Genomic DNA, 27,598 nt, shown 5'->3' on the forward strand with positions numbered 1-27,598 from the left:
TTAGAAAGAAGTATGATAATTAGCCAAGAGAGAAAAGATGCTTGTTCTATGTCATACTTTTTTTTGGAGTCAGGGTCTCGCTCTATTGCTCAGGTTGAAGTGCGACGGTACAATCACAGCTCACTGCAGTCTCACCCTCCTGGACTCAAGTGATCCTCCCACCTCAGCCTGAGTAGTCAGGACTACGAGCACAAGTCACACAGAAAACTAAAAAACTGGCTGGGTATGGTGGCCCACATCTGTAATGTCAGCACTCTGGGAGGCTGAGGTGGGTGGATTGCTTGAGCCAGGAGTTCGAGACCAGCCTGGGCAACATGGCGAAAACCCGTATCTACAAAAAACACAAAAATTATTTGAATTTTTTGGCCAGGCGCAATGGCTCATGCCTGTAATCTTAGCACTTTGGGGGATCGAGGCAGGCGAATCACTTGAGGCCAGGAGTTCAACAGTCTGGCCAACTAGAGAAGGTGAAACTAGAGAGAAGATGAAACCCCTTCTCTATTAAAAATACAAAAATGAGCCAGGCATGGTGGCATACACCTGTAACTTGGGAGGCTGGGGCAGAAGAATCACTTGAACCGGGGAGGCGGAGGCTGCAGTGAGCCAAGATCACACCACTGTACTCCTGTGTGGGTGACAGAGCAAGACTCTGTCTCAAAAAAAAAAAAAAAAGTATATTTTTGGTGTGGCATGGTGGCACACACCTGTAGTCCCAGCCACCCGGGAGGCTGAGGTGGGAGGATCACTTGAGCTGTAATCCTGCCATTGCACTCCAACCTGGGTGACAGAGACCCTGTGAAAGAAAGACAGAAAGACAGAAAGAAAGAAAAGAGAGAGAGAAAAGAAAGAAAGAAAGAGAGAGAGAGAAAGAAAGAGAGAGAAAGAGAAAGAAAGAAAAGAAAGAAAGAAAGAAAGAAAGAAAGAAGAAAGAAAGAAAGAAAGAAAGAAAGAAAGAAAGAAAGAAAGAAAGAAAGAAAGAAAGAAAGAAAGAAAGAAAGAGAGAGAGAGAAAGAATTTTTTATTTGTAGAAAAATACTTTTTTTATTTGTAGAAAACACAGACCATTTCTGGGCTATGTTGCCCAGGCTAGTCTCAAACTCCTAGAATCAAGTGATCCTCCCAAAGTGCTAGGAATGCAGGTGTGAGCCATTGCGCCCAGCATAATTCTAAATGTTTTAAATTATAGTGTACTAAATAAATATGAGTATTGCTTTTCCATTTCTATATATACTTAAAACCAATAGCAATGTAGTTGTTTTAACGTCTGGCAAAACAGTTTAAGGATCATGGAACAATCATAATTTTTCCCTTGATTATGTTAAGATTGTTTTGCATAGTTTCAGTGTGCACATTTTTACAATTCCATATAACATAAAATGAGGACTGCTGGTATATGATATGCAAGTATTTCCTTCCAGTAGTGTATCTTCTGATCATCTTAACAGGTATTTCACAAAACAAAACATTTTAATTTTGATGAAGTCCAATTTATCAATTTTTTCTTTTATAAATCTTGCATTTGGTGCCATGTCATAAGAACTCTTTACCTGGTCCTAGTTTCCAAAGATTTTCTATGTTTCGTTCTAAAAGTTTTTTTTCTTCTTAGTTTCACACTTTACATTTAAATCTATGATCTGTTTTGCATTAATTTTTTTAAAGGTACAAGGTTTAGGTGACAGCTCATTTTTTGCTTATGGATGCCCACTATTTGTTGAAAAGACTGTTTGTCTTCCATTGAACTACTTTTGTACCTGTCAAAAATCAATCAGGTATATTAGTGTGGGTCTGTTTCTGGGTTCTCTACTCTGTTCCATTGATCTATGATTGTTTCTCTCCACCAATACCACATTGCTTTGATTACTATAGCTATAGAGTAAGCCTTAAAATCAGGCAGTGTGTTTTCTTCCACTTACTCTTCTTTTTAAAATTTCAGCTATTCTAGTTCCTTCAACTGTCCATACAAACTTTAGAATAAGCTTATCTACAAAAAAACTTGCTGAAATTTTGACAGGAATTGCACTAAACTTATAAATTTAGAGAGTTAACATTTTTACTATGTTGAGTGTTTCGATCCATAGACACAGTATGTCACTCCATTTAATTAAGTCTTCTTTGATTTAACTCCATCATCATCTTTCACCCAACTTTTATACTTTTGAGCATATAGATCTTATATCTGTCTTGTTAGATTTATTCCTAAATATTTCATTTTTAGGGGAGCAACTGTAAATGGTACATATGCTTTTAATTTCAATTGCCAAATATTCTTTGTTAGTATGTAGAAATACAATTGATTTGTGTTGTCTGTATATTTTCTTTTTTTTTTTTTTTTTTTTGAAGTGGAGTCTCGCTCTGTCGCCCAGGCTGGAGTGCAGTGGCGCGATCTCGGCTCACTGCAACCTCTGCCTCCCGGGTTCACACCATTCTCCTGCCTCAGCCTCCCAAGTAGCTGGGACTACAGGCGCCGCCACCACGCCTGGCAAATTTTTTGTATTTTTAGTAGAGACGGGGTTTCACTGTGTTAGCCAGGATGGTCTCAATCTCCTGACCTAGTGATCCGCCCGCCTCGGCCTCCCAAAGTGCTGGGATTACAGGCGTGAGCCACTGTGCCCGGCCTTGTTGTCTGTGTATCTTGTGACATTGCTGAACTCACTTATTAATTCTAGAAGGCTTTTCTTTGGAGGCTCTTTGGGAGTTATACATTAGACAATCATGTCATCTGGAAAATGAGACAGTTTTATTTTTTCCTTTCCTTGCCTTACTGCATTGGCTATGACTGTGTTGAATGAGTGTTAAGAGTGAACACCCTTGCCTTGTTTCTGACCTCAGTGGCAAAGCATTCAGTCTTTCACTGTTAAGCATAATATTCCATGCAGACTTTTTGTAAATGCTCGTTATCAAGTAAGGTTTCTATTCCTAGGTTTCTGAGTTATCATGAATGGGTACTGAATATAGTCAAATGCTCTTTGTGTATTAAGTGACATATGATGATGTGATTTTCTTCTTTAGCCTACTGATATGGTGGGTTATACTGATTATTTTTTGCACACTGAACCAATCTTGCATTCTGGTAATAAAACCCATGTGGTTATAATGCATAATTCTTTTTACATGTTGCTGGATTTGATTGGCTAAATTTTGGTGAGGATTTTTGCTTCCATGTTCATGAGGAATGTCGCTGTGTAGTTTATTTTGTACTCTGTCTGGTTCAGGTATTAGTGTGATACTGGCCTCATAAAGTAAGTTGGGAAGTATTCCTCCCTCTTACATTTTCTGGAAGAAATTGTGGAGAATTGATGCTAATTATTTTTAAATGTTTGGTTAATACCTCCAGTGAAACTATCTGAACCTGGGGACTTATTTTATAGAAGGTTTTTCACTACAAATTCAGTTTTTTTTTTTTTTTAGTGGTTATAGGACTACTCATATTATTTCATATTGGGTAAATCTGGACAATATGCGCTTATAAAAGAGCTGGACTATTTCATGCAAGTTATCAAATTTATATGCATAGAGTTGTTCACAGTATTCTCTTACTGTATTTTCCTTTTAATGTCTACAGGATCTGTAATGATATTCCTGGTTTCATTCTTGATATGGGTAATTTTTATCTTAGTGCTTTATGTGTTTGTCAGTCTTGTGGGTTTCTTGTTTTTGTTTTTATTTTGGTTTGTTTTTTGCTTTTCAGATGAAGTCTCGCTCTGTGGCTCAGGCTGGAGTACAGTGGTACAATCTCGGCTCACTGCAGCCTCCAATTCCTGGGCTCAAGTGATTCTCCTGCCTCAGTCTCCCAAGTAGCTGGGACTACAAGCGTGCACCACCATGCCTGACTCTTTTTTGTACTTTTAGTAGAGAAGGGGTTTCACCATGTTGGCCAGGCTGGTCTCAAACTCCTGACCTCAGGTGATCTGCCCGCCTTAGCCTCCCAAAGTGCTGGGATTATAGGTGTGAGCCACCGTGCCCAGCCATGTTTGTCAGTCTTGATAGAAGTTTATCACCTTCTGGTTTCACTGATTTTTCTCTAATGTTTTTATGTTTTCAATTTCATTGATTTCTGCTCTTTATTTCCTTCCTTCTGCTTGCTCTGAGCTTGTTTTAATTATCTTTTCCTAGTTTCCTGAAGTAGGACCTTCCATTATAGGTATGAGACCTTACTTCTTCTCTAATATAAGCAAATTTCCCTTCCAGTTTTAGTTGGATCCTGCAAATTTTGATAAATTGCATTTTCATTTTTAATCAGTTCAATGTATCTTTTTTTTTAACCTCCCCTGAGATTTCCTCTTTGACTTGACTGTTTGGAGATTTTCTTCCTATCTAGGGCTTGGTTTTTAGTTTGATTCCATTATAATGAGAGAACATACTCTGCCTAATTTCAGTTCTTTTAAAATTGTTGAGATTTGATTACTCAGGATATACTCTATTTTGAAAAGTGTTTCATGGACACTTGAAAAGAATGTATATTCTGCTGTTGTAGAATGGAATGTTCCATAAATGTCAATTAAATTTTTCTGGTTGAAGGTGTTATTCAGCTCTTTGATATCTTTACTGATCTGTTGTCTAGTAGTTCTAGCAATTCTGAGAAAGGGATGTTGAAGTCCCCAACTGTAATAGTGGATTTGTCTGTTTCTTTCTTTTAGTTCTGTTAGTTTTTGCTTCAGGTATTTTTATATACAAATAAAAGCGGTACATACACATTTAGAATTACTGTATATTTTAGTGGATTGGCCCTTTTATCATTATATAAATTGCTTTTGTTCCTAATAATTTCCTTTAATCTAAAGTCAACTTTGATATTAATACAGTAACTTCTTTTTAATTAATATCTGTATGATATACTTTCTATTCTTTTACTTTCAACCTACTGTCTTTACCATTATATTTGAATTTCTTGTAGAAAGTATATTTTTAAAATTCACTTAAAAATTCATTATGAAAATCTGTTTAACTGGTATATTTAGACCAGTTATAAAACATTTTACAATTATTATATATTTATGTTTTAATGTAATATTTTTATATGTTAGAGCTTAAATCCACCATTTTATTAACTTTTTTTGTTTCCTCCCGTTTTTGTTTCTCTGTTTCCCGTTTCTCACCTTCCTGTGATAAACCAAGGTACATTTTATATTATAGAATTCCATTTTGGATTACCTATGCTTTTGAGAATAACTGTTTATATAGTTTTTAATAATGATTGTTCTAAGTATTATAATATATATAAGTAACATCATAATCATCACTGGTATCAATGTTTTATCACTTTGAGTGAAATGTAGAAACCTTACCTCCAATTATGTTTAATCCTTTCCTCCTTCTAATTGTCTTCAAAATTCCTCACTATACATTCAGAAACAGATCATGTCATAATTTTTGCTTCAACTATCAAACAATTTTAAAAACTCAAAAACATATGCATGCATGTGTCTTTATAACAGAACAATTTCTATTCCTTTGGGTATATACCCAGTAATGGGATTGCTGGGTCGAATGGTATTTCTGTCTTTAGGTCTCTGAGGAATTGCCACACTGTTTTCCATAATGGTGGAATTATTTTTGACTTTTTAACAACAGTCATTATAGTTGGTGTGAGATGGTATCTCATTGTGGTTTTGATTTGCATTTCTCTAATGATCAGTGATGTTGAGCTTTTTTTTCATACCATTGTTGTCTACATGTATGTCTTCCTTTGAAAAGTGTCTATGTCCTTTGCCCACTTTTCTTTTAGTTGTCAAATTATCCTTTATTGAAATATTTTCCTTTGTGCTTAAATAGCTGGGCATTCCACTGCACCACTGTTGATGTCATCTATGATGTCATGAAGGTGACAGCCATCAACACTGCAGCCCACAAACTGAGCAGTCCCCAGGATCTCTTTAATGGTTCCAGAGAGTTCTCTGGCTAAAGATTGGTGCCACATCTGTCAAGTAATCTTGACAATCGCATCAAAAATGGTATTTCCACTGTGTTTAACGTTTTTGTGTTTCTGTCTCTTGGCAGTTCCTTGAGGGCTTTGATGATCAGGGCAGAGGCAGAAGGTACTACCTCAATCTGGGCCTGTCTGTTCTGAATGGTCAGTTTCACTGTAATCCTCAGACCCTTCCAGTCACCGGCTGCCTTGGCGATATCATCACCAACCTTTTTTGGAGACAGACCCAGAGGGCCAATCTTGGGGGCCAGATACCAGCAATGATGCCAGTGCCAGCACAGACATGGCACCCACTTCACCCTCCGTGCACCTCAGGTATACAACTTTTTTTTTTTTTTGAGACAGAGTCTTGCTCAGTCGCCGAGGCTGGAGTGCAGTGGCGTGATCTCGGCTCACTGTAAGCTCCGCCTCCCGGGTTCACGCCATTCTCCTGCCTCAGCCTCCCGAGTAGCTGGGACTACAGGCGCCCGCCACCACGCCTGCCTAATTTTTTTTTGTATTTTTAGTAGAGACGGGGTTTCAACATGTTAGCCAGAATGGTCTCAATCTCCTGACCTCGTGATCTACCCGCCTCGGCCTCTCAAAGTGCTGGGATTACAGGCCTGAGCCACCACGCCCAGCCAGATATACAACTTTGATCTCGCGGGGGTCGAACTTCAGCAGTTTGCCCAGTTTTTAATGGGGTTGTTTTTTTCTTGTAAATCTGTTTACGTTTCTTACAGATGCTGGATATCAGACCTTTGTTGGATGCATAGTTTGCAAAAATTTTCTCCCATTCTGTAGGCTATTTATTGATAGTTTCTGTTGCTGTGCAGAAGCTCTTTAGTTTAGTTAGATCCCACTTGCTAATTTTTGCTTTTGTTGCAATTGGTTTTGGCATCTTCATCACGAAACCTTTGCCCATGCCTATGTCCTGAATGGTATTGCCTAAGTTGTCTTCCAGGGTTTTTATAGTTTTAGGTTTAAGTCTTTAATCTATCTTGAGTTCATTTTCGTATATGGTATAAGGAAGTGGTCCAGTTTCAATATTCTGTGTATGGCTAGTCAGTTATCCTAGCAAGGTTTATTGAATAGGGAATCCTTTCCCCATTGCTTGTTTTTGTCAGATTTGTCAAAATAGCAAAGACATGGAATCAACCTAAATGCCCATCAAAGACAGACTGGATAAAGAAAATGTGGTTCATATACACCACGGAATACTACACAGTCATAAAAAAAAGAATGACATCTGTCCTTTCGAGAAACATGGATGGAGCTGGAGGCCATTATTCTTACCAAACTAATGCAGATACCAAATACCACATGTTCTCACTTATAAGTGGGAGTTAAATGATGATAATGCATGGATACATAGAGGGGAACGACACACCCTGGGGCCTACTGGGTGGAGGATGGGAAGAGGGAGGGGATCAGGAAAAATAACTATTGGGTACTTGGGCTTAATACCTGAGTGATGAAATAATCTATACAACAAACCCCCATGACACAAGTTTATCTATATAACAAACCTGAACATGTACCCCCGAACTTAAAAATTAGAAAATAAATAATAAAAACTCAAGAAGAAAAAGATAGGCTGCATTTTCCCTATTTTTTATTCATTACATTGTTCTTTCTTTATTCCTGACATTTCAAGTTTCTTTCTATTATTCTTTTTTCATTCTATTTGGAGAATATCCTTTAGTCATTCTTTCAGAGTAGGTCTGCTGGTGAGAAATTTTCTTAATTTTCCTCTCTCTAAAAGTGTCTTGACTTCCCTTTCACTCCTGAAAGATATTCACGGCTATAAAATTCTGTGTGGACAGTTCATTTTTTCCCCCAGCAACTGAAAAATGTTCCACATACTTCTGGCCTCTATGGTTTCAGATAAAAAATTCACTATCGCTCAATCATTGTTCCCCTATAGTAGTGTTATTTTTTCTAGTTGCTTTGAAGATTTTTCTGTCTTTAGTTTTCCGAAGTTTAACTGTGATGTATCTTGGTGCTGATTTCTTTGAGTTTATCCTGTCTGGAGTTCACTTGGATTCACTGGATTCACTTTATGAATCTGTGAGTTTATGCCTTTCACCATATTTGGGAATTTGTTAGCCATTGTTTCTTGATTATTTTCTAGCCCCATATTCTTTCTACTGTCCATCTGGAATTCCAATGAAACAAATGTTAGATCTTTTGTTACAGTCCCACAGGTCTCTAAAGCTCTTTTATTTTTTTTTCTCCTATCTATCTTCTCTCTGTTGTTCAGACTGTAATTTTTATTTATCTGTCTTTAAGTTTACCGATTCTTTTCTCTGTCATCTCTGTTCTGCTACTGAGCCTATCTAGTGACTTTTAAAATTTTAGTTATTATATTGTTCAGTTCTATAATTCCATTTGGTTCTTTTTTCTTACCTTCTGCTTCCTTACTGAGACTTTGTTTCAAGGGTGCTCATAATTGCTTGCTGAAGCAATTTTATAATAGTTATTTTAAAATTCGTGTTAGATAATTTCAGCTTCTGAGTCATTTCAGTATTAGCATCTGTCTCAGTCTGCTCAGGCTGCTATAACAAAATATCATATACTGGGTAGCTTAAACAACATACATTTATTTCTCACAATTCTGGATGCTGGGGAAGTCCAAGATCAAGGTATGAGTCAATGTGGTTCCTGGTGAGGGTCCTCTTTCTGGCTTACAGATAATCACCTTCTAGCTGTGTTTTCACATGGTAGAGAGAGAGAGTGCTGGTCTCTCTTATTCTTCTAAGGACATTAATCCCTCTTAAGCCCAACCCTCATGACCTCACCTAAATCTAATTACCTTCCAAAGGTCCTACCTCCAAACATTACATTGCAGGGTTAGGGCTTCAACTTATGAATCTGAGGGAGACACAAACATTCAATCCATAACAGCATCTGTTGATTGTCTAATTCAAGTTGTGATATTGCTGGTTCTTGGTATGAGAAGCAATTTTTAATTATATCCTAGACATTTGGGGTATTAAGTTATGAAATTCCAGATCCTACTTAATCTTTTTCAGTAGGTAGACATCCTATTTAGGTTTAGTATACTGGTTCAGGCTTACTTGTGTGGGTCGTGGCATCAATGACAATTTAGTTTTCAGAGCATTGTAGTGCTACTCTGGTCTGCTTCCTTTGTGTGCTACCCAGAGGCCATATCTAAAAACCTGGGCAGCATTCCACACTATAGTTCAGTTCTTAAACTTCTTGTAGTATTAATTCTTGTCAGTTTCTTGTATGGGTCACTGAATGGGTGTGTCTAGGACTTCATATGCAAAATCCCTTTCTCTAGCTCCCCTCTCTCCCGAATCCCACCCTTACTCTCTAGTTGGGAAGGGAAACAGCTTCACCTGCCACCACTGGATGCTGGCCACTGGGAGTGGAAGTCTAGGTTCCTCCCTGGGCCTCTACTGACACCACTTTGGTGGGAGAATCGAGCACTGCTTCACTGCTGCTGGCCCGAGGGTAGAAGTTCACACTTCTCACTTATTCCCCTGGCTCTGCCCCAGAGAGGGAAACAGAATGCTGCCTCACACTGTCTCACTGCCTCCAAGTTGGGGGTGGAAGTACAGACTTTTCATTCACCCCAGCAGACACCGTGTCATCAGGGAGAAGTAAAAAACCATGTTGGTGCTGCCAAGCAGAGGACAGATATTCAAGTTCCCTGCTTAGCCTCTGCTGACACCACTCCAGCAGGATAAGCAGCCTGCTACTGTCAGATGGGGGATGGAAAATCAGGATCCACGCTTGGTTTCTGTTGGTAATACACCAGCAGGGGAAGCAGAGAGTATCCACTGGGCAGAGAGTGAAAAGTCAAGCTCTCTGCTCAACTCCCACTGACACCATCTTGATGGAGGAAGCAGAACACTGCCTTCTACCACTGTTTTACTGTCAGGAACAGATACGAGTTCAGGCTCTCCACTTGGCCCCGGCAATCCTGGTGGAGGAATCAGAGTACAGTTTGCTACTACCACCAAATAGGAGGCAGAAGTCCAGACTCCCCACCTCAGTTCCACTGCACTGGCACTAAGCGAGGTGGGGAGATTTTCATGATCTTTGACGGGAGGAGGACAGGTATTGTAAATAAGGTTTCTGTTCTGTTAGGATGCCCTTTGCTCAATTCTTTGTCTAGAAATAGCAGGCTTTTCTTATAACTTTTTAAAATCTGCACCAGTTGACATTTTCAGGATGTGGGATTTGCCAACACTCAGTCTAAAATATACAGAGGACAAAAAGAAAATCCAAGGAACTCACTGCCATGTCATTTCCCAAGCTCCAAGGTCCCTAGCCAGTCTGACTGTGTTTTAGAGTCTTCCTACATTTGCTTTTAGTATTATGTCCAGGGTTTTCAGTTACCCTTAGCTGGTAGAATAGGGAGAGATGAGTCTATTACATCTTGCCAAGAATAAAAAGCTTAAGAAGGCCATATCTTAAAATATAATAATTTGTAGAATACAGGCTAACAATAGCAGACATAATAAAACATAAAAGCATTAAGCAATTTGTATGGAAATAGAGGGATAAGTAGATGAGATTCAACCATAACAACCCAAATCTGCTGGGAGAGACAGCTTTTCCAAGAACCAAGGAACTCCGGGAAAGACTGATTCACTTAAACCTTAAGCTACCAGTGGATACACTGTAATTGATATTCTCCTCCCCAAAAACATCCAATTCCCAAAAACCCACTCATTTAATTAAGAGGATATGGCTGAATATCTGACAGTATTGTCTATATAAATCACAAAAGCACCATCCTGTACTTTCAAGACACCACATAGGCTAGGTTTAAAGATTAATAAACAAAAATAGGATGCTATCTGTAGCCAAGAGCTTGATATATGTAAGAAACTCCCCAACCAATTTCAAATCCATTTATTTGCCAATCCCGGCGCCAGCTCGAAGAGCACATTGGCAGTGAACTGAGTCAGTCCAGATAGGCTCCAAATGAAAGCAGAAGGACGCCAGGACTTAGCACCTCAATGATGGTGCTAACAACCTAAGTTCCACATAAGTAAGGAAAGAGTATGATAGCCAGACCTCAGAGGTGGGCAGCTGGTGCAAACGAGCTGGAGCTGGGGTCCTGCATTTGGGTGCTGATATTGGGATCCCCTTGAAGGGGAGAGGAAGTATTTTTTCTTTTTTCTTTTTTTTTTTTTTTGAGACGGAGTTTCTCTCGTCACCCAAGCTGGAGTGCAATGGCACAATCTGGGTTCACTGCAAACTCCACCTCCCGGTTTCAAGTGATTCTCCCACCTCAGCCTCTGGAGTATCCGGGATTACGACGCATGCCACCACGCCGGGCTAATTTTTGCATTTTCAGTAGAGACAGGGTTTCACCATGTTGGCCAGGCTGGTCTCAAACTCCTGACCTCAAATGATCCACTCGCCTTGCCCTCCCAAAGTGCTGCACCCGGCCGAGAGGAGTATTTTTAATTACAAAAATCTGCAACTAAAACTTTTAAGTAATCTCTTGGTTATACATTTTTAAATACTTTTATAAATATTCATACTTTTCTACACTAATTGAATTACTGGGGTGGGGAGAAATGCCATCACCTGAGAAAAGACAATCCAAACACACTCCCAGGAAAGCAAAGAGAAGAGAACAAGGTTACGTGGGTGCTCCATCCGCAGAGAAGACGCTGAATAGGAGTTTTTTAATGTTCCCATCAGTCCCACATGGAGCCGACAGTGAGTGGGAAGGAGCCAAAGCCCTGGCCAGGCCCTGTTCTAGGCACCCAGGCACTCCTCTCCTGGCCTCACCTGTACCAGGCAGAAGATGTGCTTCTCCTCAGCCCCTCGGCTAATACATCTGTGGTAGGACGCAATTGCGAGCATTGCCTTCCTTCACCCACTGATGCTGCCACTGAGCCATGTGCCCTCCCACACTACATACACTCTCCATGTAGGAGAAGTGATTTTGGTAAGATGAGTAAAGACGTGGAGACTGGGCCTGCATTTCCCACATCTTAAACAGGTAAACACCAGCTTCCTATCCCCCAAAAGGTTCATTTTCCCAGAAATATTTAGTTCTAAAGGATCAAAACAACCTATGGCTTCTTCCAGTAACACACAAGCTGTCAAAAGCCTAATGCTGTCTCTCTTAAGATATTACCTGGATTCAGGGGAAGAAATGAAGAGGTAAATAAAGGCAAACGAGTGCCAACCGCGGTAGTTCATGCCTGTAATCCTAGCACTTTGGGAGTCCAAGGTGGGCAGATCATTTGAGGTCAGGAGTTCGAGACCAACCTGGCCAACATGGTGAAACCCCCATCTCTACTAAAAACATAAAAATTAGCTCAATGTAGTGGCAGGCACCTGTAATCCCAGCTACTCAGGAGGCTGAGGCAGGAGAATCGCTTCAACCAGGGAGGTGGACCTTGCAGTGAGCCAAGATCGTACCACCACACAAACAAGGCCAACTGGGTCACACAGCGAAACTCCATCTCAAAAAAAAAAAAGGCAAATGGGGACTGTAACGAGAAGAGGGAGGGAGAATGAGAACTTAGGTCTCTAAGGCAGCCATCAGAGAAGGTTCTTTCAAAAACTGACAGGACTCAAACAGAAATACAGAGAAATGACTCCAAGAGCTCATGATCCATCTAAGAGTGAGATTTCTTCCTGGTATAGACCTGTACCTGTGAGCCCTCCCACACATTAGGGGCATGGCCAGGGGCTGTAATTCTTCACCTTTTCCTCCTCTCATTCCCTTAGCTTGTAGAGAAATTTAGAGCTGGAGGAAAACTCAGTCATCCTCTTGTTCCAGCCCTATGTTTTAAATTTAAGGAACCTGAGGCCCAGAAGAAACACATTTGCTACATGTTCAAAGGACAAGGACAAGGATTCGGGCTTCTTGCTTCCTGGGCCAGCTCCTCTTTCTTTTGGAACAAGCCTGTGTCTAATTCAAGTGTAAGTGAGGCAGAGATCTGGGCCGTAAAGTCTACTCACTCCACTCACGCCTGTGATAATGGAGAGAATGGCTACCCCTGCTCGGTGCCTCAATTTCTCCAAGCATAGGGAGCTGTTTGAAGACAAGGGATGGCAAACAGAATTCTAACCTAAACCATGACAGAAATGCTCCCAGCACTTTTTTTTAATAGTTTAAAAGGGTTTCTTATTTGTCATTAATGGTTCTTTAAATTATTTAACAACATTGTTATCCCATGTTTATTGCAAGAGTTCCCATAAAAATGATTCCATTCTCTGCAAAAACAACAAGGCCATGCTGCAGGCTTATACTCACAGGAAAAAAACATCACATACCTTGTCTTTCTTTGAACTCTCCACCTCTGCCCCCTCCTTGAATTTTGCCAGTGTGCTCTTGAGGTCCTGAGATGTGTAGGTGTTGGTGTTGATATCCAGCCTGTCCAAAGAAAACTGAGAGTAAAGAGGGAGGCATGGCTAGGCTTGGTGGCTCGCACTTGTAATCCCAGTACTCTGGGTGGCCAAGATGGAAGGATAGCAAGATCCCATCTCTACAAAAACTTTAAACATATTAGCTGGGATGTGATGGTACGTGCCTGTGGTCCCAGCTATGTGGGAAGCAGGAGGATCACTTGAGCCCAGGGGTTCGAGGCTGCGGTAAACTATGATTGTGTCACGGTACTCCCACAGCTGGGCAACAGAGTCAGACCCTGTCTCTAAAAATAAATAAGAGGGGAGCATCGTACCTCCCAAGACAGAAAATGTCCCTGGGTGAATGGCACCCTAAGGTAAGCAAAGCCAGGCCAGCTCTAACTCTGAGTGTACTATCATACCTTTGCCTTCAGTCAGCCAGAGGTCTAACAGAGTGACCTTACCTTGAAGCTAGAAGAGGAAAGACACAGCTGAAAATGGGATCATTCCATGAGAGAGGAAGAAATGGCATGGGGCAGACAGAAGCCAACCACGAACAGAGGCTCTCAGCCAGCTTCTCAAGGCAGAAATAAGCCTGGAATACCTGTGCAATGCTCCTCCCTCAGCATGCTGCCAGGGCAGGACCTCTCTGAGGGAAGTGGACTCAGACACAGGAAGTAACGTGCACCCTTATTTATTAATATATTTTTCCATGAAAGGGGACAACAGGGCCCTGAGTCCCACAGTGTGTTCCTGATCTGATTAGACAAGGCAGCCTGTCTTTACAAAAACAAGTTGGATAGATTCACACCACAAGACCAACCTCTGAGCACAAAGGAGAGGCAGGAGGTATGTCTCAACCTGACCAAGGAATGGATTTGAGATACTAAGGAGCAGAATCAAGGTCAGCCCCTTCCATGGCCAGTCTCCAAGGGCAGGAGAGAAAGAAATCAACGTGGCTATAATCTCAGGAACCTGCCAAAGACCAGAATGGTCTCCTCACAAAATTTCCTGGAGCTGATCCAAGCCACAGCTACGTGTCTTAACCAGAGAGAAGACATCCATCATGTGAGAGCAAGGTTTTACCACTAGCATTCATTTTAGTTCAATGAACAGAGGTAAGCACAAGAATGATGTGGATGAAGGGAAGAGTGGAGTGTGGACTGTGCTTAACAAGACTGTCTGCCTGGTGTTGGGTTCAGGATTCCTATATCCTGGAATGCCCACAAGATTTCAGAGGTGAGGAGGAAGGGGCTAGCGGTCTGCTCTACTCCAGGCAGGAAGAGCACATCAGTCTCATAGTCTGAGATTCCAGCAGGCCTCAGCTCTCATGTACTAAGGGCTTTCATTCTTCCTAGAGACATTTTAGGGCTCTGAGAAAAACACTCATCTTCTCTAAACCTCAGTCCTCCTAAACTAATTAATAATAGCTAGTAACTCATTTATTGAGCATTTAGCCATGTGTTAGGCAGTGTGTTAATCCCTTTAAAGTAATATTTCATCCAAATAGTTACCACAATCCTACAACGTAGGGAGAGAATCCTGAATCCCTCTCCCTACAGAGCATCATCCACTGCCAATGCATGAGGATACCACTGCTCCGCCCCACATACCCAAGAGGGAGCTACATATTCAGGAACCATAGCTTGAATACATTATCTCCTCCCTCCTGTAAGACTCGGTCAGGACTAATCCCATTATGCCGTGTATCTCTGTTTACGTCATCAGTCTCACTCTCCTAAGCCATCTCTCATCACCCATTCTCAGTCCCAACTACATACACACAAGCACGCACATGTGCACTCAAGTTCACGCACACACACAAAACAGTCATCTGGTGGTCTCACTTCATTCTTCACTATGAAAAACAGACCAAAACTTCATTTTCCCATGATCAGTTCTACAAGCTAACCTGCACCTAAGTCTATGTTTTCTACTTTCCTTCCTATTACAATGGATGAGTGTCCCTGATCCTATTAAACTTAGTTCCAGATCGCACTTGCCTTTACAAAAGCTTTAACTCCCATAATTACACCTCTCCCTCCTGCCTGCATCGTCAGTTTCTCCCTTCAGCTGGATTATTCCCATCAGTGCACCAACTCTCCTTTTACCCCACAGTCTCTTCTGGTTATCCTGCCATTTCCCTGCTCTCATTCAGAGTAATACTTTATGAACACATTGTTTTCACTCACTATCCCCACCTTTTTTACTCCTATTTATACTGCCATTTACTGTAATCTGGATTCTGTCCTCACCACTCCACTTACACTGCTAATCAAAATTGCCAATAACTGATGACCAATCCGATGGACCCTTCTTCATTCACTTCATGTTCCTCAACCACTAAGCTGCATTTGCACAGTTCACCCTCCCTTCTTAAAAAACTCTCAGTCAGGTGTGGTGGCTCATGCCTGTAATCCCAGTACTTTGGGAGGCTGAGGAGGGAGGATTGCTTGAGCCCAGGAGTTCAAGACCAGTCAGGGCAACATAGTAAGACTCTGTCTCTACAAAAAACTTGAAAATTAGCCAGGCATGGTGGTGTGTGTCTGTGGCCCCAGCTACTCAGAAGCCTGAGGTGGGAGGATTGCTTGAGCCCAGGTTGTAGTGATCCAGGATTATGCCACTGCACTCCAGCCTGGGCGACAAAGCGAAACCCTGTCGGGGAAAAAAAAAAAAAAAAAAAAAAACGCTCTCCTTTGCTGGCTTGTGACCTCACTCTCATGGCTCTTTCACTTCCTCGCTCCTTCTCCAACTCTTGCTGGTTCCTCATCTCCTACCTGAGCCACATAGCCCAGAATGCCTTGGAGTTCAGCCCTGTCAATCTTCTCCACCTCGACATCCTCCCCTAGTTACTTTAAAAACCTATCTGCCAGTGATCTCAACATTAACATCTCCAGCCCAACCTCTCCCGAGCACCAGTCAGAGTCTTGCACAACTACCTGATAGATCTGTATCTCAAATGTTTAACAAGTACTTCAAACTTATTGAATCTAAAACATGGCCCTTGATTCTTCTCCTTATAAGTCTGTCCCTCTCCCAACTTTTCTATTTCAATAAACAGTACCAACAACCACCCAGTTGCTCAAACTCCAAAATGAGGCTTTACCCTCAATCCGTGCCCCTTCCTGTATCTTCCTTCAACCTCTATGCTGAAATCATAAGCAAGTCCTCTTGAGTCTACCTCCAAATTAAATCTCCAAATTCATTCAGTCTCTGTTATGATACCCTAAACTCTGTCTCTACAAAAAACTTGAAAATTGGCCAGGCACGGTGGTATGTGCCTGTGGCCCCAGCTATTCAGAAGCCTGAGGTGGGAGGATTGCTTGAGGCCATTATGTCTTACCTGATCTACTGAAATGACATCCTAATTCTGTCTTCTTTTGTCCACTTTCAATCTCATCTCCAGACACATAGTAACTAAATCACCCTCCTACCTAAAATCTTCCAATGGCAGCTGGGCATGGTGGCTCACACCAGTAATCCCGGCACTTTGGGAGGCCGAGGTGGGCAGATCACGAGGTCAGAAGTTCAAGACCAGCCTGGCCAACATGGTGAAACCCCGTCTCTACTAAAAATACAAAAATTAGCCGGGTGTGGTGGCAGGCACCTGTAATACCAGCTACTTGGGAGGCTGAGGCAGGAGAATTGCTTGAACCCGGGAGGCGGAGGTTGCAGTGAGCTGAAATGGTGCCACTGCACTCCAGCCTGGGTAGCAGAGCAAGACACCATCTTAGGGGGGAAAAAAATCTTCCAATGGTTTTCCATTACAATTAAAGGTGAATGAAGAATATACAACATGTTCCTCAAAAGCTACATATTCTGGCCCCCACATACCTCTCCAATCTCATCTCCTATCGGTTTCCTTCCTTCTCTCTTCTCCTCTAGTCACCTTGATTGTTTTCTTGCTTCTCCTACTTGACAAAGCCTTTTCCTTGATAAAGCCTGGGACTTCCTGTTGTTTCATCTGTCTGAAATGTCCTAACTCCTAAACCTATAAACCTAACCCTTTGCATAAAGAGTTAATTATCCTTTTTGTCCATATCATCCTTGTTCTTGCCTCTGTTTCCTGAACTGAAATAAGTGCTAGTGGTAAAGCCTTGCTCCCCAATGGATGTCTTCTCTCTAGTCAAGATGCATTGCTGTGACTTGGATCAGCTCCAGGGATCTCAGTGAGGTTACCAATCTAGTCTTTGACAGGTTCCTGAGATCAGCCACATTGGTTCCTTTCCTTCCTCCCTTTGGGGCCAGTTAATTAATCCATGATTAATTCCCAGTACTTACAGGTTTTAGAACAGGGTCAGCAAACTATCAGTAATGACCAGATAATATCTTACTTATGTGCTTATGTACCTGGTTTTCTGTCCGCCAGCCTTATGGAGGCTGTTTTGTTTACTGCTGTATCCCAATGCCTGGCACATGGGCACTAAATAGGTTTCTGTGAAATAAATCAATGGAGGAAGTAAATGGCCCTGTCCTTAGCCCAACCTCTTAACCACTATGCCATACTGGACCTTGGTAAATGTTCAACCCAAGATGGCACAACTTGAATGTGGTTTTACCCTCAGTCCTCCAAACCCAGGAGGAAGAGTCAAAGAAGCTGGTTACTCCAGGGCAAAAAGAGAGATGTACTATGGAGATGTTGACAGGGATATGGACTAAAACCAGTAGAGATGGCAAAGCCTAAAGCATAAATAGCAAGTGAAAACCTGTTGCTAAGAGCCAACTGTATGCAATGAAATAAGGCAGTACTAAAGGAACTCTCTGAGACAAGCCAGAGTCAGGGTCTTCTGTCCCAGACTGTAGAGCCAGCAAGCATTGCAGCTCTAGGTAGCAATGTGGCCAGCCACACAACATAGTAGAGAGACTGCCATGAATTTTGGATCAATGGACTGTCCCCATCTCAGCCTCCTGAGTAGCTGGGACTACAGGCATAATACACACCACACACTCACACCCCCACACCCCCAGCTAATTTTTGTTTTTGGTGGTTTTGTTTGTTTGTTTGTTTGTTTTGAGACAGGGTCTGACTCTGCCACCCAGGCTGGAGTGCAGTGGTACGATCTTGACTCACTGCAACCTCTGCCTCACAGGCTCAAGTGATCCTCCCAACTCAGCCCCACGAGTAGCTGGGACTACAGGTGTGTGCCACCACCTCTGGCTAATTTTTATATGTTTTGCAGAGACACACACCCTGTTACCCAGGCTGGTCTTCAAATCCTAGGCTCCAATGATCCACAGCCTCCCAAACTGTTGGTATTACAGGTATGAACCACTGCACCCAGCCCCTAACTCAATATTCATAAGCTAAGAAAAGAATAGAGTATTTTCTTCAGAAAATAAGACTTGGATTACACGTGAGAAAAGACTTCTTAAAAGTACTTTGAGACACTGAAATTACATGGTTGTAAGAAAGGAGTAATTGTCTGACCTGGGTCACTCCAAGTATAGGCCTATCTGGAGGGATGAAGGAAGATGAAAGATCCTTCCCAATTTGGCGTGACTGAAAGGAGAACAAATGCCTCTATCTCAATATGAAGTAGAATTTTCCAACAGTGAAAACTGTGTAAATCTGAACAGGCTGTTTTGTGGGGTGAGTGCCACCTGACAAAAGTACATGTGAACCAGCTGAGTGACTTTCTGACAGGCATGTCAAAGAAAAGACTAGGGTAAGAAGTGGGTCTCTAGGACCTCCTTCTGATTACATCTAACTGCAAAATACTGGGTTTTTGTTTTAGTTTTTTTTTTTTTTTTGAGACGGAGTCTCGCTCTGTCGCCCAAGCTGGAGTGCAGTGGCCGGATCTCAGCTCACTGCAAGCTCCGCCTCCCGGGTTCACGCCATTCTCCTGCCTCAGCCTCCCGAGTAGCTGGGACTACAGGCGCCCACCACCTCGCCCGGCTAGTTTTTTGTACTTTTTAGTAGAGACGGGGTTTCACCGTGTTAGCCAGGATGGTCTCGATCTCCTGACCTTGTGATCCGCCCGCCTCAGCCTCCCAAAGTGCTGGGATTACAGGCTTGAGCCACCGCGCCCGGCCTGTTTTAGTTTTTTTTGAGACAGTCTCGCTCTGTCGCCCAGGCTGGAGTGCTGTGGCGTGATCTTGGCTCATTGCAACTTTCACCTCCCAGGATCAAGTGATTCTTCTGCCTCAGCCTTCTGAATAGCTGGGATTGCAGGCACCTGCCACCACACCCAGCTAATTTTTGTATTTTTTGTAGAGACAGTGTTTCACCATGTTGGCCAGGCTGGTCTTGAACTCCTGACCTCAGGTGATCCACCCGCCTTGGCCTCCCAAAGTGCTGGGATTACAGGTGTGAGCCACCACGTCCCACCTGCAAAATACAGTTTAAATTATAAAATCCAGCCTGGGCACAGTGGTCCACATCTGTTATCCAAGCACTTTGGGAGGCCAGGGCAGGAGGATCACTCGAGTCCAGGAGTTTAAGACCGGCCTGAGCAATAAAGTGAGATCCCGTCTCTACAAAAAAATTTTTTTAAAAATAGCCAGGCATAGTGGCACACACCTGTAGCCCCAGCCTACTCAGGAGGTTGGGGCAATGTAATTGTTTGAGCCCCGAAGTTCAAGGTTACAGTGAACTATGATCACACCACTTTACTCCAGCCTGGGCAACAGAGCAAGACCCTATCTCTAAAAAAAAAAAAAAAAAAAAAATCATCATCATCATCATCATCATCATCATCATCATCCAAGGACTGAGTAACACTAACCACACTCAATCTGTAACTAATAATTCCCAATGCTTACATGTTTTAGCACAGGGTCAGCAAACTGTCTGTAATGACCAGACACTATTTTAGGCTATGTGATCCATATGGTGTCTGTCCCAATTAATCAACTCTGTCACTGGAGCAAGAAAGCAGCCACAGACAATATGTAAACAAATAAGCATGGCTGTGTCCCATTAAAACTTTATTTATGGACACTGAAATCTGAATTTCATACATTTTCATGAGTCATGAAATATTACCTTTTGATTTTTTTCCAACCTTTAAGAAATGTAAAAACCAATTTCATTTGCAGACTGAACCAAAGGAGGGAGCAGTCCCAATAAGGCCCACAGGCCATAATTTGCTGGTCCCTGTGTTAGAAATTTCATGGCTGGTATTTCTACTGAGCTTTCAAAATGCACAATTCCAGCAACCCCTGCAACTCCATGCCTCAACCTCCCTCCCCTTCATTCAGGAAATATCAAGCAAAAGAAAGGATGCTAATTTAAGGCAACAAAAAGAAAAATAGCAACACTGAATTCTCTAAAATTGGATAATCTAACCTGGTTATTGAGGAATAAGACAACCTCTAGCCAGTGGAGAATGGCAGTAGCTTCTACTTTTATACTACAAGAAAGCCTGTTTTAATACTGACTAATGAGAGGAAAAGTTAGTCTGAATTAAAGACTTTAAAATGCAATTTTATTGTTCACCAAGGAAGTATTACTGCAAAGCAGAAGGCCTAACAGGCCTGTTTTAATGAATAGATGACTCATCTGTAATCAGCGCATTAATTGTTGGGATTCAAATGGGTGCTCTTAAAGTACTGGGAAAAATAGCTTCATTTTTAAAGCAGGTTAAGCATTCCCCCACAGCCTTTTTTAAAGTATCAATTTGCTTTGCAAACTATCTCTTTCCAAAGACTGTAGAAGTAAACCTTCATAAAACCCTGACAGATTTATCACAAATTCTATGCTATTAAATTTCAAAATAAAAAAAGCCACATGAATTTGGGCAACATTTTAAGTATTACAATACAAAATCAATGTCATCACTTAGCCTCCCAGTCCCTAAGGTTGACACTGTACCTTTTGCCTTTCAAATTATTTCGGAACTTGTCCTCAGATTGGAGTTTTGCCTCTCTTTCCCCAGTCTGAAGATTCAGCCGTATGTGGGATCCTGCAGGAACAGCCTGCCCTAAAGGCCAAGAAGAGAAAAGGCTCATGAGGTACAAGGTCCTTGGAAAGTCGCCGGGATGGCCAACAAGCCAACAGGACTTACTAGTTCATGAAGACACAACTCAGCTGTGTTCAGTTACCTCCTCAATCCACCCATCTCTCTCCTGTGAACACACACGCCACTCACACATACTCACTTAGCTAATCTATAAAGGAAATCTGTAAGGGAATGGTGTAAGATGGGCAAGAAGATTCATACTTGAATCTAGAGACCAACGTCCCCCAATTAGAACCTGCATATTTAAGCTATTCTATGTTTTCTTGAGCTAATAAAAGCTTTGTGTTATGTGCAGCAGGTAAGTGGTAGATACCTACTCATTCCTCAGGACATGCTACATTACTGTCTCTTCCATGACACTCTTCCTGCCCCTCCCCTGACAGTCAGTCCCACAGAACCCCAGACAGCCTGCCATCCCAGCAAGCTTACACCTTACCACCTGCATCTGTTTAATTAGGCTCCTTCTATGAGGCTCTCTCCTTCCTAAGCAAAGGGACTGTATTTCCTCCTTTTTTATTTCCCAGCCCTTAGGCCAGGGCTTGGCACATAAAATGTGTGGCACCTAATGTTATGAAAAGGAAGAAGGAAGAGACTGGAAGGCAAGAGGACAGAGCAAGCCAAGGAGGCAGGGAGTGGAGCCAAGAGAAACTGAAAACCTACACCCACCTATCTATGGAGTTGATCCATAGCTAGGAAAAACAAGTGTTGTGAATCGATGGGCTATTCCTATGCACTGCACAAAACTACTCAAGTATAGTTAAAAAGCAACTGTGCAGTAGCACATACTACAAGTGGAATGCTACATCCATTCATTCATTCATGAAACTGCTGTAGGGATGGAGAATTTCAGGGAGAAGACTTTTCAGGAGATGGAAGATTTGAAGTAAAGATGGTGCTTCTGACACCTGGACTTTGACTCTGCTTTCTCCTGCCAGAGGATAGCACTGCCTTGCTGGTGTTAAGTTTGATTTAAGAAACCAAATCAATTACTTTCAGAAAAAATTCCTCCCAAGGAAGCACACAGCACAAGTTCTCTCAAATAATCAGGTAAACTCAAGAACAGAAGGATAATGATATAGGCAAGTAGTCAACAGTTTTCTCAATTCTGGGAGGCCCAGAAAAAACTCTGAGTTCCACCAGTCACTCTATCCCCAATCAAGAAGACTGGGATATTGCACACCATGCTGTTTCTGTTCCTGCCACCCCACTTCTGTATGTTTTACTTTAAAAAAATGGGAAACTACATACAGTATATAGAAGTATGTGCATAATGATTTCCCTCTAACCCCAACCATTAGTTTCAAGGATAAAAAATATGTTCAGGCCAGGCATGGTGGCTCACACTTTGAGAGGCCAAAGCAGGTGGATCACCTGAGGTCAGGAGTTCAAGACCAGCCTTGGCAAATGGTGAAACCCCATCTCTACTAAAAATACAAAAATTAGCTAAATGTGGTGGCAGGAACCTGTAATCTTAGCTATACGGGAGGCTGAGGCAGGAGAACTGCTTGAATCTGAATGGCGGAGGTTGCAATGAGCCAAGATCACGCCATTGCACTCCAGCCTGGGCAACAGTGTGAGACTCTGTCTCAAAAAAAAAATGTTCAGAGTGCAGTGGAAAAATCCTTCTCTGGGGTGGCCCTCCTGATAAAGTTGGGAGTCAAATGAAGCAAAAAGTGAGTCCCAGACTAGGAATAAAGGGAATACCATAGCAAGGAAGCCCCACGTGCAAATGCACTGAAACAGAACCCAATAGGCCGCAGAAGCTGAGGAAAGACTAGGCCACAGAACTAACTGGAAGGACTGTGGGGGTTGCTGGCTTGGTACCACCAGGAAGCCTGGGTTCATCTTCCTTGGATAGGAAAATATTCATCAAACAGCTGCGGAAGATGGTTCTGGGAGGAGATGAGGCTGAATACTGGCAAGAATAACAAAGAACTAGCAACTTCTATCCTATTCCTATGATCATAGGGCAAGAGGTAATTTCTTTAGTACTAATCTAATCTCTGAATGTTTGAAGGGGAGAGGCTGCCTCACCTGGAGAGATCCCAAACTGACAAGACAATAGTCCCTTCCTGGATGTATGCTAAACACATCATCCCTGCCATCCCCCTTTACTCTACCACATTGATACCCAATCTACCTCCCAAACTGGTTGATTTTTCCTGCTATGTGTGTCTTGAATGCATACTCTTCTTTCCATCTTCCCCCACTGCTTTTGTCTGAACCATCGCCATCTCTCACCTAGACCCTATCACAGCTTTCTACCTGGCCTCCCTGATTCAATTCCCAATCAAACTGTTCTTTACAGTGACTGATTTTTCTTTTCCAAAATACCAAACCTATGTCATTCTCCTGCTTCAAACCGTTTCATGGCCTCCTACTGTTCTGAAAATAAAGATGAAAATCCTCGCCCTGGTCAATGAGGCCCTGCAGTATCTAGCCCTGGCCTGCCTCTCCAGCCTTGTCCACTCCTCATTCCTATGCTCTAGGCGCATTGGTCTTTTTCTATCCTTCTGAAAGAACCATGCTACCTCCTACCAGGGGGCCATTCCATCTGCTGTTCCCTTTGCCCAGAATCCTCTTCCCACACTCAGCCTCCATCTCCTCATCCTTCCGATCCCAGCTAAAGTCACTTCTTCTGAAAGGCATCCTCTACTTTCTCAGACTAGATTTACCTGCCTCCAAAAGATTTCACAGCACCACGAATCCTTTATACCACTTACCACCATCAGTAATTACACATTAGTTTTTTTATTTATCTGGTGAATATAAATGCTCACCATTTTATCCTCAGGGTCTATCACATGACCTAGCTTATAGTGAACTCTCAATAATCATTTGTTGGTCAGGTGAGGAGGCCCTTGCCTATAATCCCAGCATTTTGGGAGGCTGAGGCGAGGGGATCACCTGAGCCCAGGAGTTAGAGACCAGCCTGGGCAACACAATGAGACCCCATCTCTAGAAAAAAATTTAAAATTAGCTGAGTATGGTGGCTCACACCTGTAATTCCAGCACTTTGGGAGGCCAAGGCAGGTGGATCACTTGAGGCCAGGGGTTGGGCAACATAGTGAGACCCCATCTGTACAAAATAAAATAAAAAAATTAGCCAGGCACGATGGCATACTCCTATAGTCCTAGCCACTTGGAGTCTGAGGCGGGAAGATCGCCTGAGCTCAGGAGTTCAAGGCAGCAGTGGGCTATGATCACGCCACTGCACTCTAGCCTGGGCAACAGAATGAGAACTTGTCTCTAAATTTAAAAAATAATAATCATTTGTTGAGTGAAAATGTTTAAATGAAAGGGGGAATTCCTAGCTGACCTAGAGTTATATGGAAAGGCCAAGAAGGATTTTTACTAGGGCAGGTAGAGTTATAATAGTAATTAGTCATGTTAATAGTTATTTTTAGTAATAATGGTACTAATACTAGTAATATAATAAAAATAGTATTTTAAATTTTCAAACTTTTGATCAAAGTTAGAAATGGAAAAGAAAAAAGCATGTGAGTTTATAAGCTTCAGACATAATAGGTTATAATGTGCTAAGCTCGCCAAACAAGAGGCTAGGATCTTATGTGAATCAAGTTCTTCTGAGGAAAATTCCAAAATTACTCCCTTCACATAAGCCACCACAGGGGGCAAGAGTAACCACAATAGCATTAACTCAAAATACAGGTTGTGCTCATTTATAAGATACTAAACACGTCATGGCAGCAGCAGTGGCAAAAGCAACAGGAAATGCAGTATTTCAAATACTTCTCCACTGGGGAAATGTCCAAGTTAGAAAGATAGTATAATCTGACCTGCATCCTTCAAGAGCCCCTGCGACAGAAGAAAATGTACCAGAACACAAGGGAAGGGCAAATCAGAGCAAAAAGAAAACAAGATACATACAGGTAACAAGTTTGCGGGATGGAAAGCAAGGGGACAGGCAGAAAATGATGTCTGGATCCAGGAAGGCAAACAAGCCTGCAAAGCCTACAGTGTCTGTTTTCCCACCTCTGGCTCCTTCAGAGCTGATCCCAAGGCTCAGTATCCTAGCCTAGAAAACCCTGTCCATATCAAGCAAGAAGCCCTATCCATACTGAGTAAGACCACATCACGCTTGAATTTTGACTCCCACTGGGACTGTCACTGACTTCAGTCACAGGCCAGGACCCAGATAACAACTCTTGTTTTCTTGGTTGGGGGGTTATCTATGGTAGACTGCAACATTGTCACTAGTTTTCTTCCTCCCTGCTTGTCACACTCTCTGCCATGTGACCTTACAGTTCCTCCCATTGCAGAGTGTACCTTCTCACACCTTGACTTTGGATTTTGCTTATCACATGCGTTGGCCAGTGGGATGCTGACAAATGGGCCACAAACAGATGTCTGAAATGTGCTTGCATGGTTGTATTGTATTCTGCAACCATTATGAGAAGAACATCACTGCTAGCCTTCTGGTCCAAGAAGGATGAGACACTCATGGAGAAGAAACAAGTCAGGGCTTCGTGTGCACATGGTTTATTAAGGGATGCTCTCCAGTTGACAGGAAATGAGGAGGCAGGGAGGACTTTGTACCCCCACCTACGCCCTCCTGGCAGTCAGAGGCCACAAGCTACCAGAGCAGGTGGAGGCAGAAGCTCTGGGCAAAGAAGCTTTGACTCCTCAGAGGGGTCCAGGAACAGGTGGCAAGAGTAAGTCTTGAACCCCCACAGTAGCTGGGGAAGAAACACCCACTACGGGAAAAGGAGATCCCAGGGAGTCTGGGCAGGGAACCGAAAGCATCTGCTTTAATGGCTTTCTTAGAGTGTGTCCTAGTCCATTAGGGATCCTATAACAAAGTAACTTAGACTGGGTAATTTATAAACAATACAAATTTATTGCTCACCCTTCTGGAGACTAGGAAGTCCAAGATCACACCAGCAGTTTCAGTGTCTGGTGAGAGCCTGTTCCTCATAGAAGGTGCCTTCTAAGTGTTTTCACATGGTAGAAGGGGCCAGGAGGCATCCTCAAGCCTCTTCACTAATCCTATTCATGGGGTGTGGAACTCTGATGACCTCATCACCTTTTTTTTTTTTTTTTTTTTTTTGACCTCATCACCTCCCTAAAGGCCCCACCTTCTAATACCATCATATTGGGTATCAGGGGACAACCCAAATGTCCATCATTTGATAAATGAATAAACAAAAGTAGTATATCCATATATTATTCACCATTAAAAGGAGCCATAAATACTGATACATCCTACAACACTGATGAACCTTGAAAATGTTGTGCTAAGTGAAAGCCAGAGACAAAAAAACATGTATCATATGATTACTTTTACATGAAATGTGCAGAATAGACAAATCCATAGAAACAGTAGATTAATGGCTGTCAGGGGCTGCAGGAAGGAAGGAATGAGGATTGACCACTGTTGGTCTGGAGTTAGACGGTGGCAGTAATTGCACAACACTGTGGATATACTACAAAAAACCCCACCAAATTACCAAAAAAAAAGAAAAAAAATCATGGGGGAAATACTTTCAGATTATACAAATCCATCCCTTTACTATAAAACCCATTCTCAACCCTGTAATCCCAGCACTTTGGGAGGCCGAGACGGGCGGATCACGAGGTCAGGAGATCAAGACCATCCTGGCTAACATGGTGAAACCCCGTCTCTACTAAAAATACAAAAAACTAGCCGGGCGACCTGGCGGGCGCCTGTAGTCCCAGCTACTCGGGAGGCTGAGGCAGGAGAATGGCATGAACCCGGGAGGCGGAGCTTGCAGTGAGCTGAGATCTGGCCACTGCACTCCAGCCCGGGCGACAGAGCAAGACTCCGTCTCAAAAAAAAAAAAAAAAAAAAAAAAAAACCCATTGCATGCCATTAGGGGAATCCATCTGCAACAATTACCACTGTGGTAATCATCTAATGGCAATTTGCTACTTCTCTCCTTCTTTACACATTTATTAATTGGGATTTATTTCACTGCAAGAAAAAATTGTAATGCCTCTAATTATTTATATTAGTATGAACTCATGGATATTTTATTCTATGGGTCCAACACTATTATTATTTATCTTGTTGCTCAAATTGTTTCAGCCTTAGCAATCAGAAGTGCCTTTAGATTGGCTCTTATATTCCTTTGAAAAATCCTTCCTCCCCACAATCATTTTCTTTTTAAAAGTATTTGCTTACTTTCTGATTCCATAACCAGGTTCATCTTGTATTTCCCTTTCCCCAGTCCTGGAATTAGCCACTTCTCAAGAGCCCTGGTTTTTTGTTTTCTCTTTCTTTTTTTTTTTTTTAATTGGAGAACAGTGTTTAGAAGCCAAGATCTGGATGCTAGGTGTGTTCATTACTACTAGGGTGTTGGTATTTCTAAGCCCTCTCAGTAGGCGGAGCTAGAAA

General features: G+C 42.2%; 1 protein-coding gene across 1 annotated transcript in view; it reads right to left on the reverse strand.

The window, feature by feature from the left end:
- SIL1 (SIL1 nucleotide exchange factor) overlaps positions 1-27,598 on the reverse strand; it is a 240,247-nt gene that overhangs the window by 74,789 nt on the left and 137,860 nt on the right. Inside the window, exons 4-5 of the mRNA XM_010388107.2 lie at positions 21,072-21,180; positions 13,187-13,286 (exon numbers count right to left, since the gene is read on the reverse strand). Of these exons, the coding sequence (XP_010386409.1) occupies positions 13,187-13,286; positions 21,072-21,180 (209 nt within the window). The remainder of the gene's footprint in view (positions 1-13,186; positions 13,287-21,071; positions 21,181-27,598) is intronic.

The sequence above is a fragment of the Rhinopithecus roxellana genome, chromosome 3, assembly GCF_007565055.1.
Source record: "Rhinopithecus roxellana isolate Shanxi Qingling chromosome 3, ASM756505v1, whole genome shotgun sequence".
NCBI lineage: Eukaryota > Metazoa > Chordata > Mammalia > Primates > Cercopithecidae > Rhinopithecus > Rhinopithecus roxellana.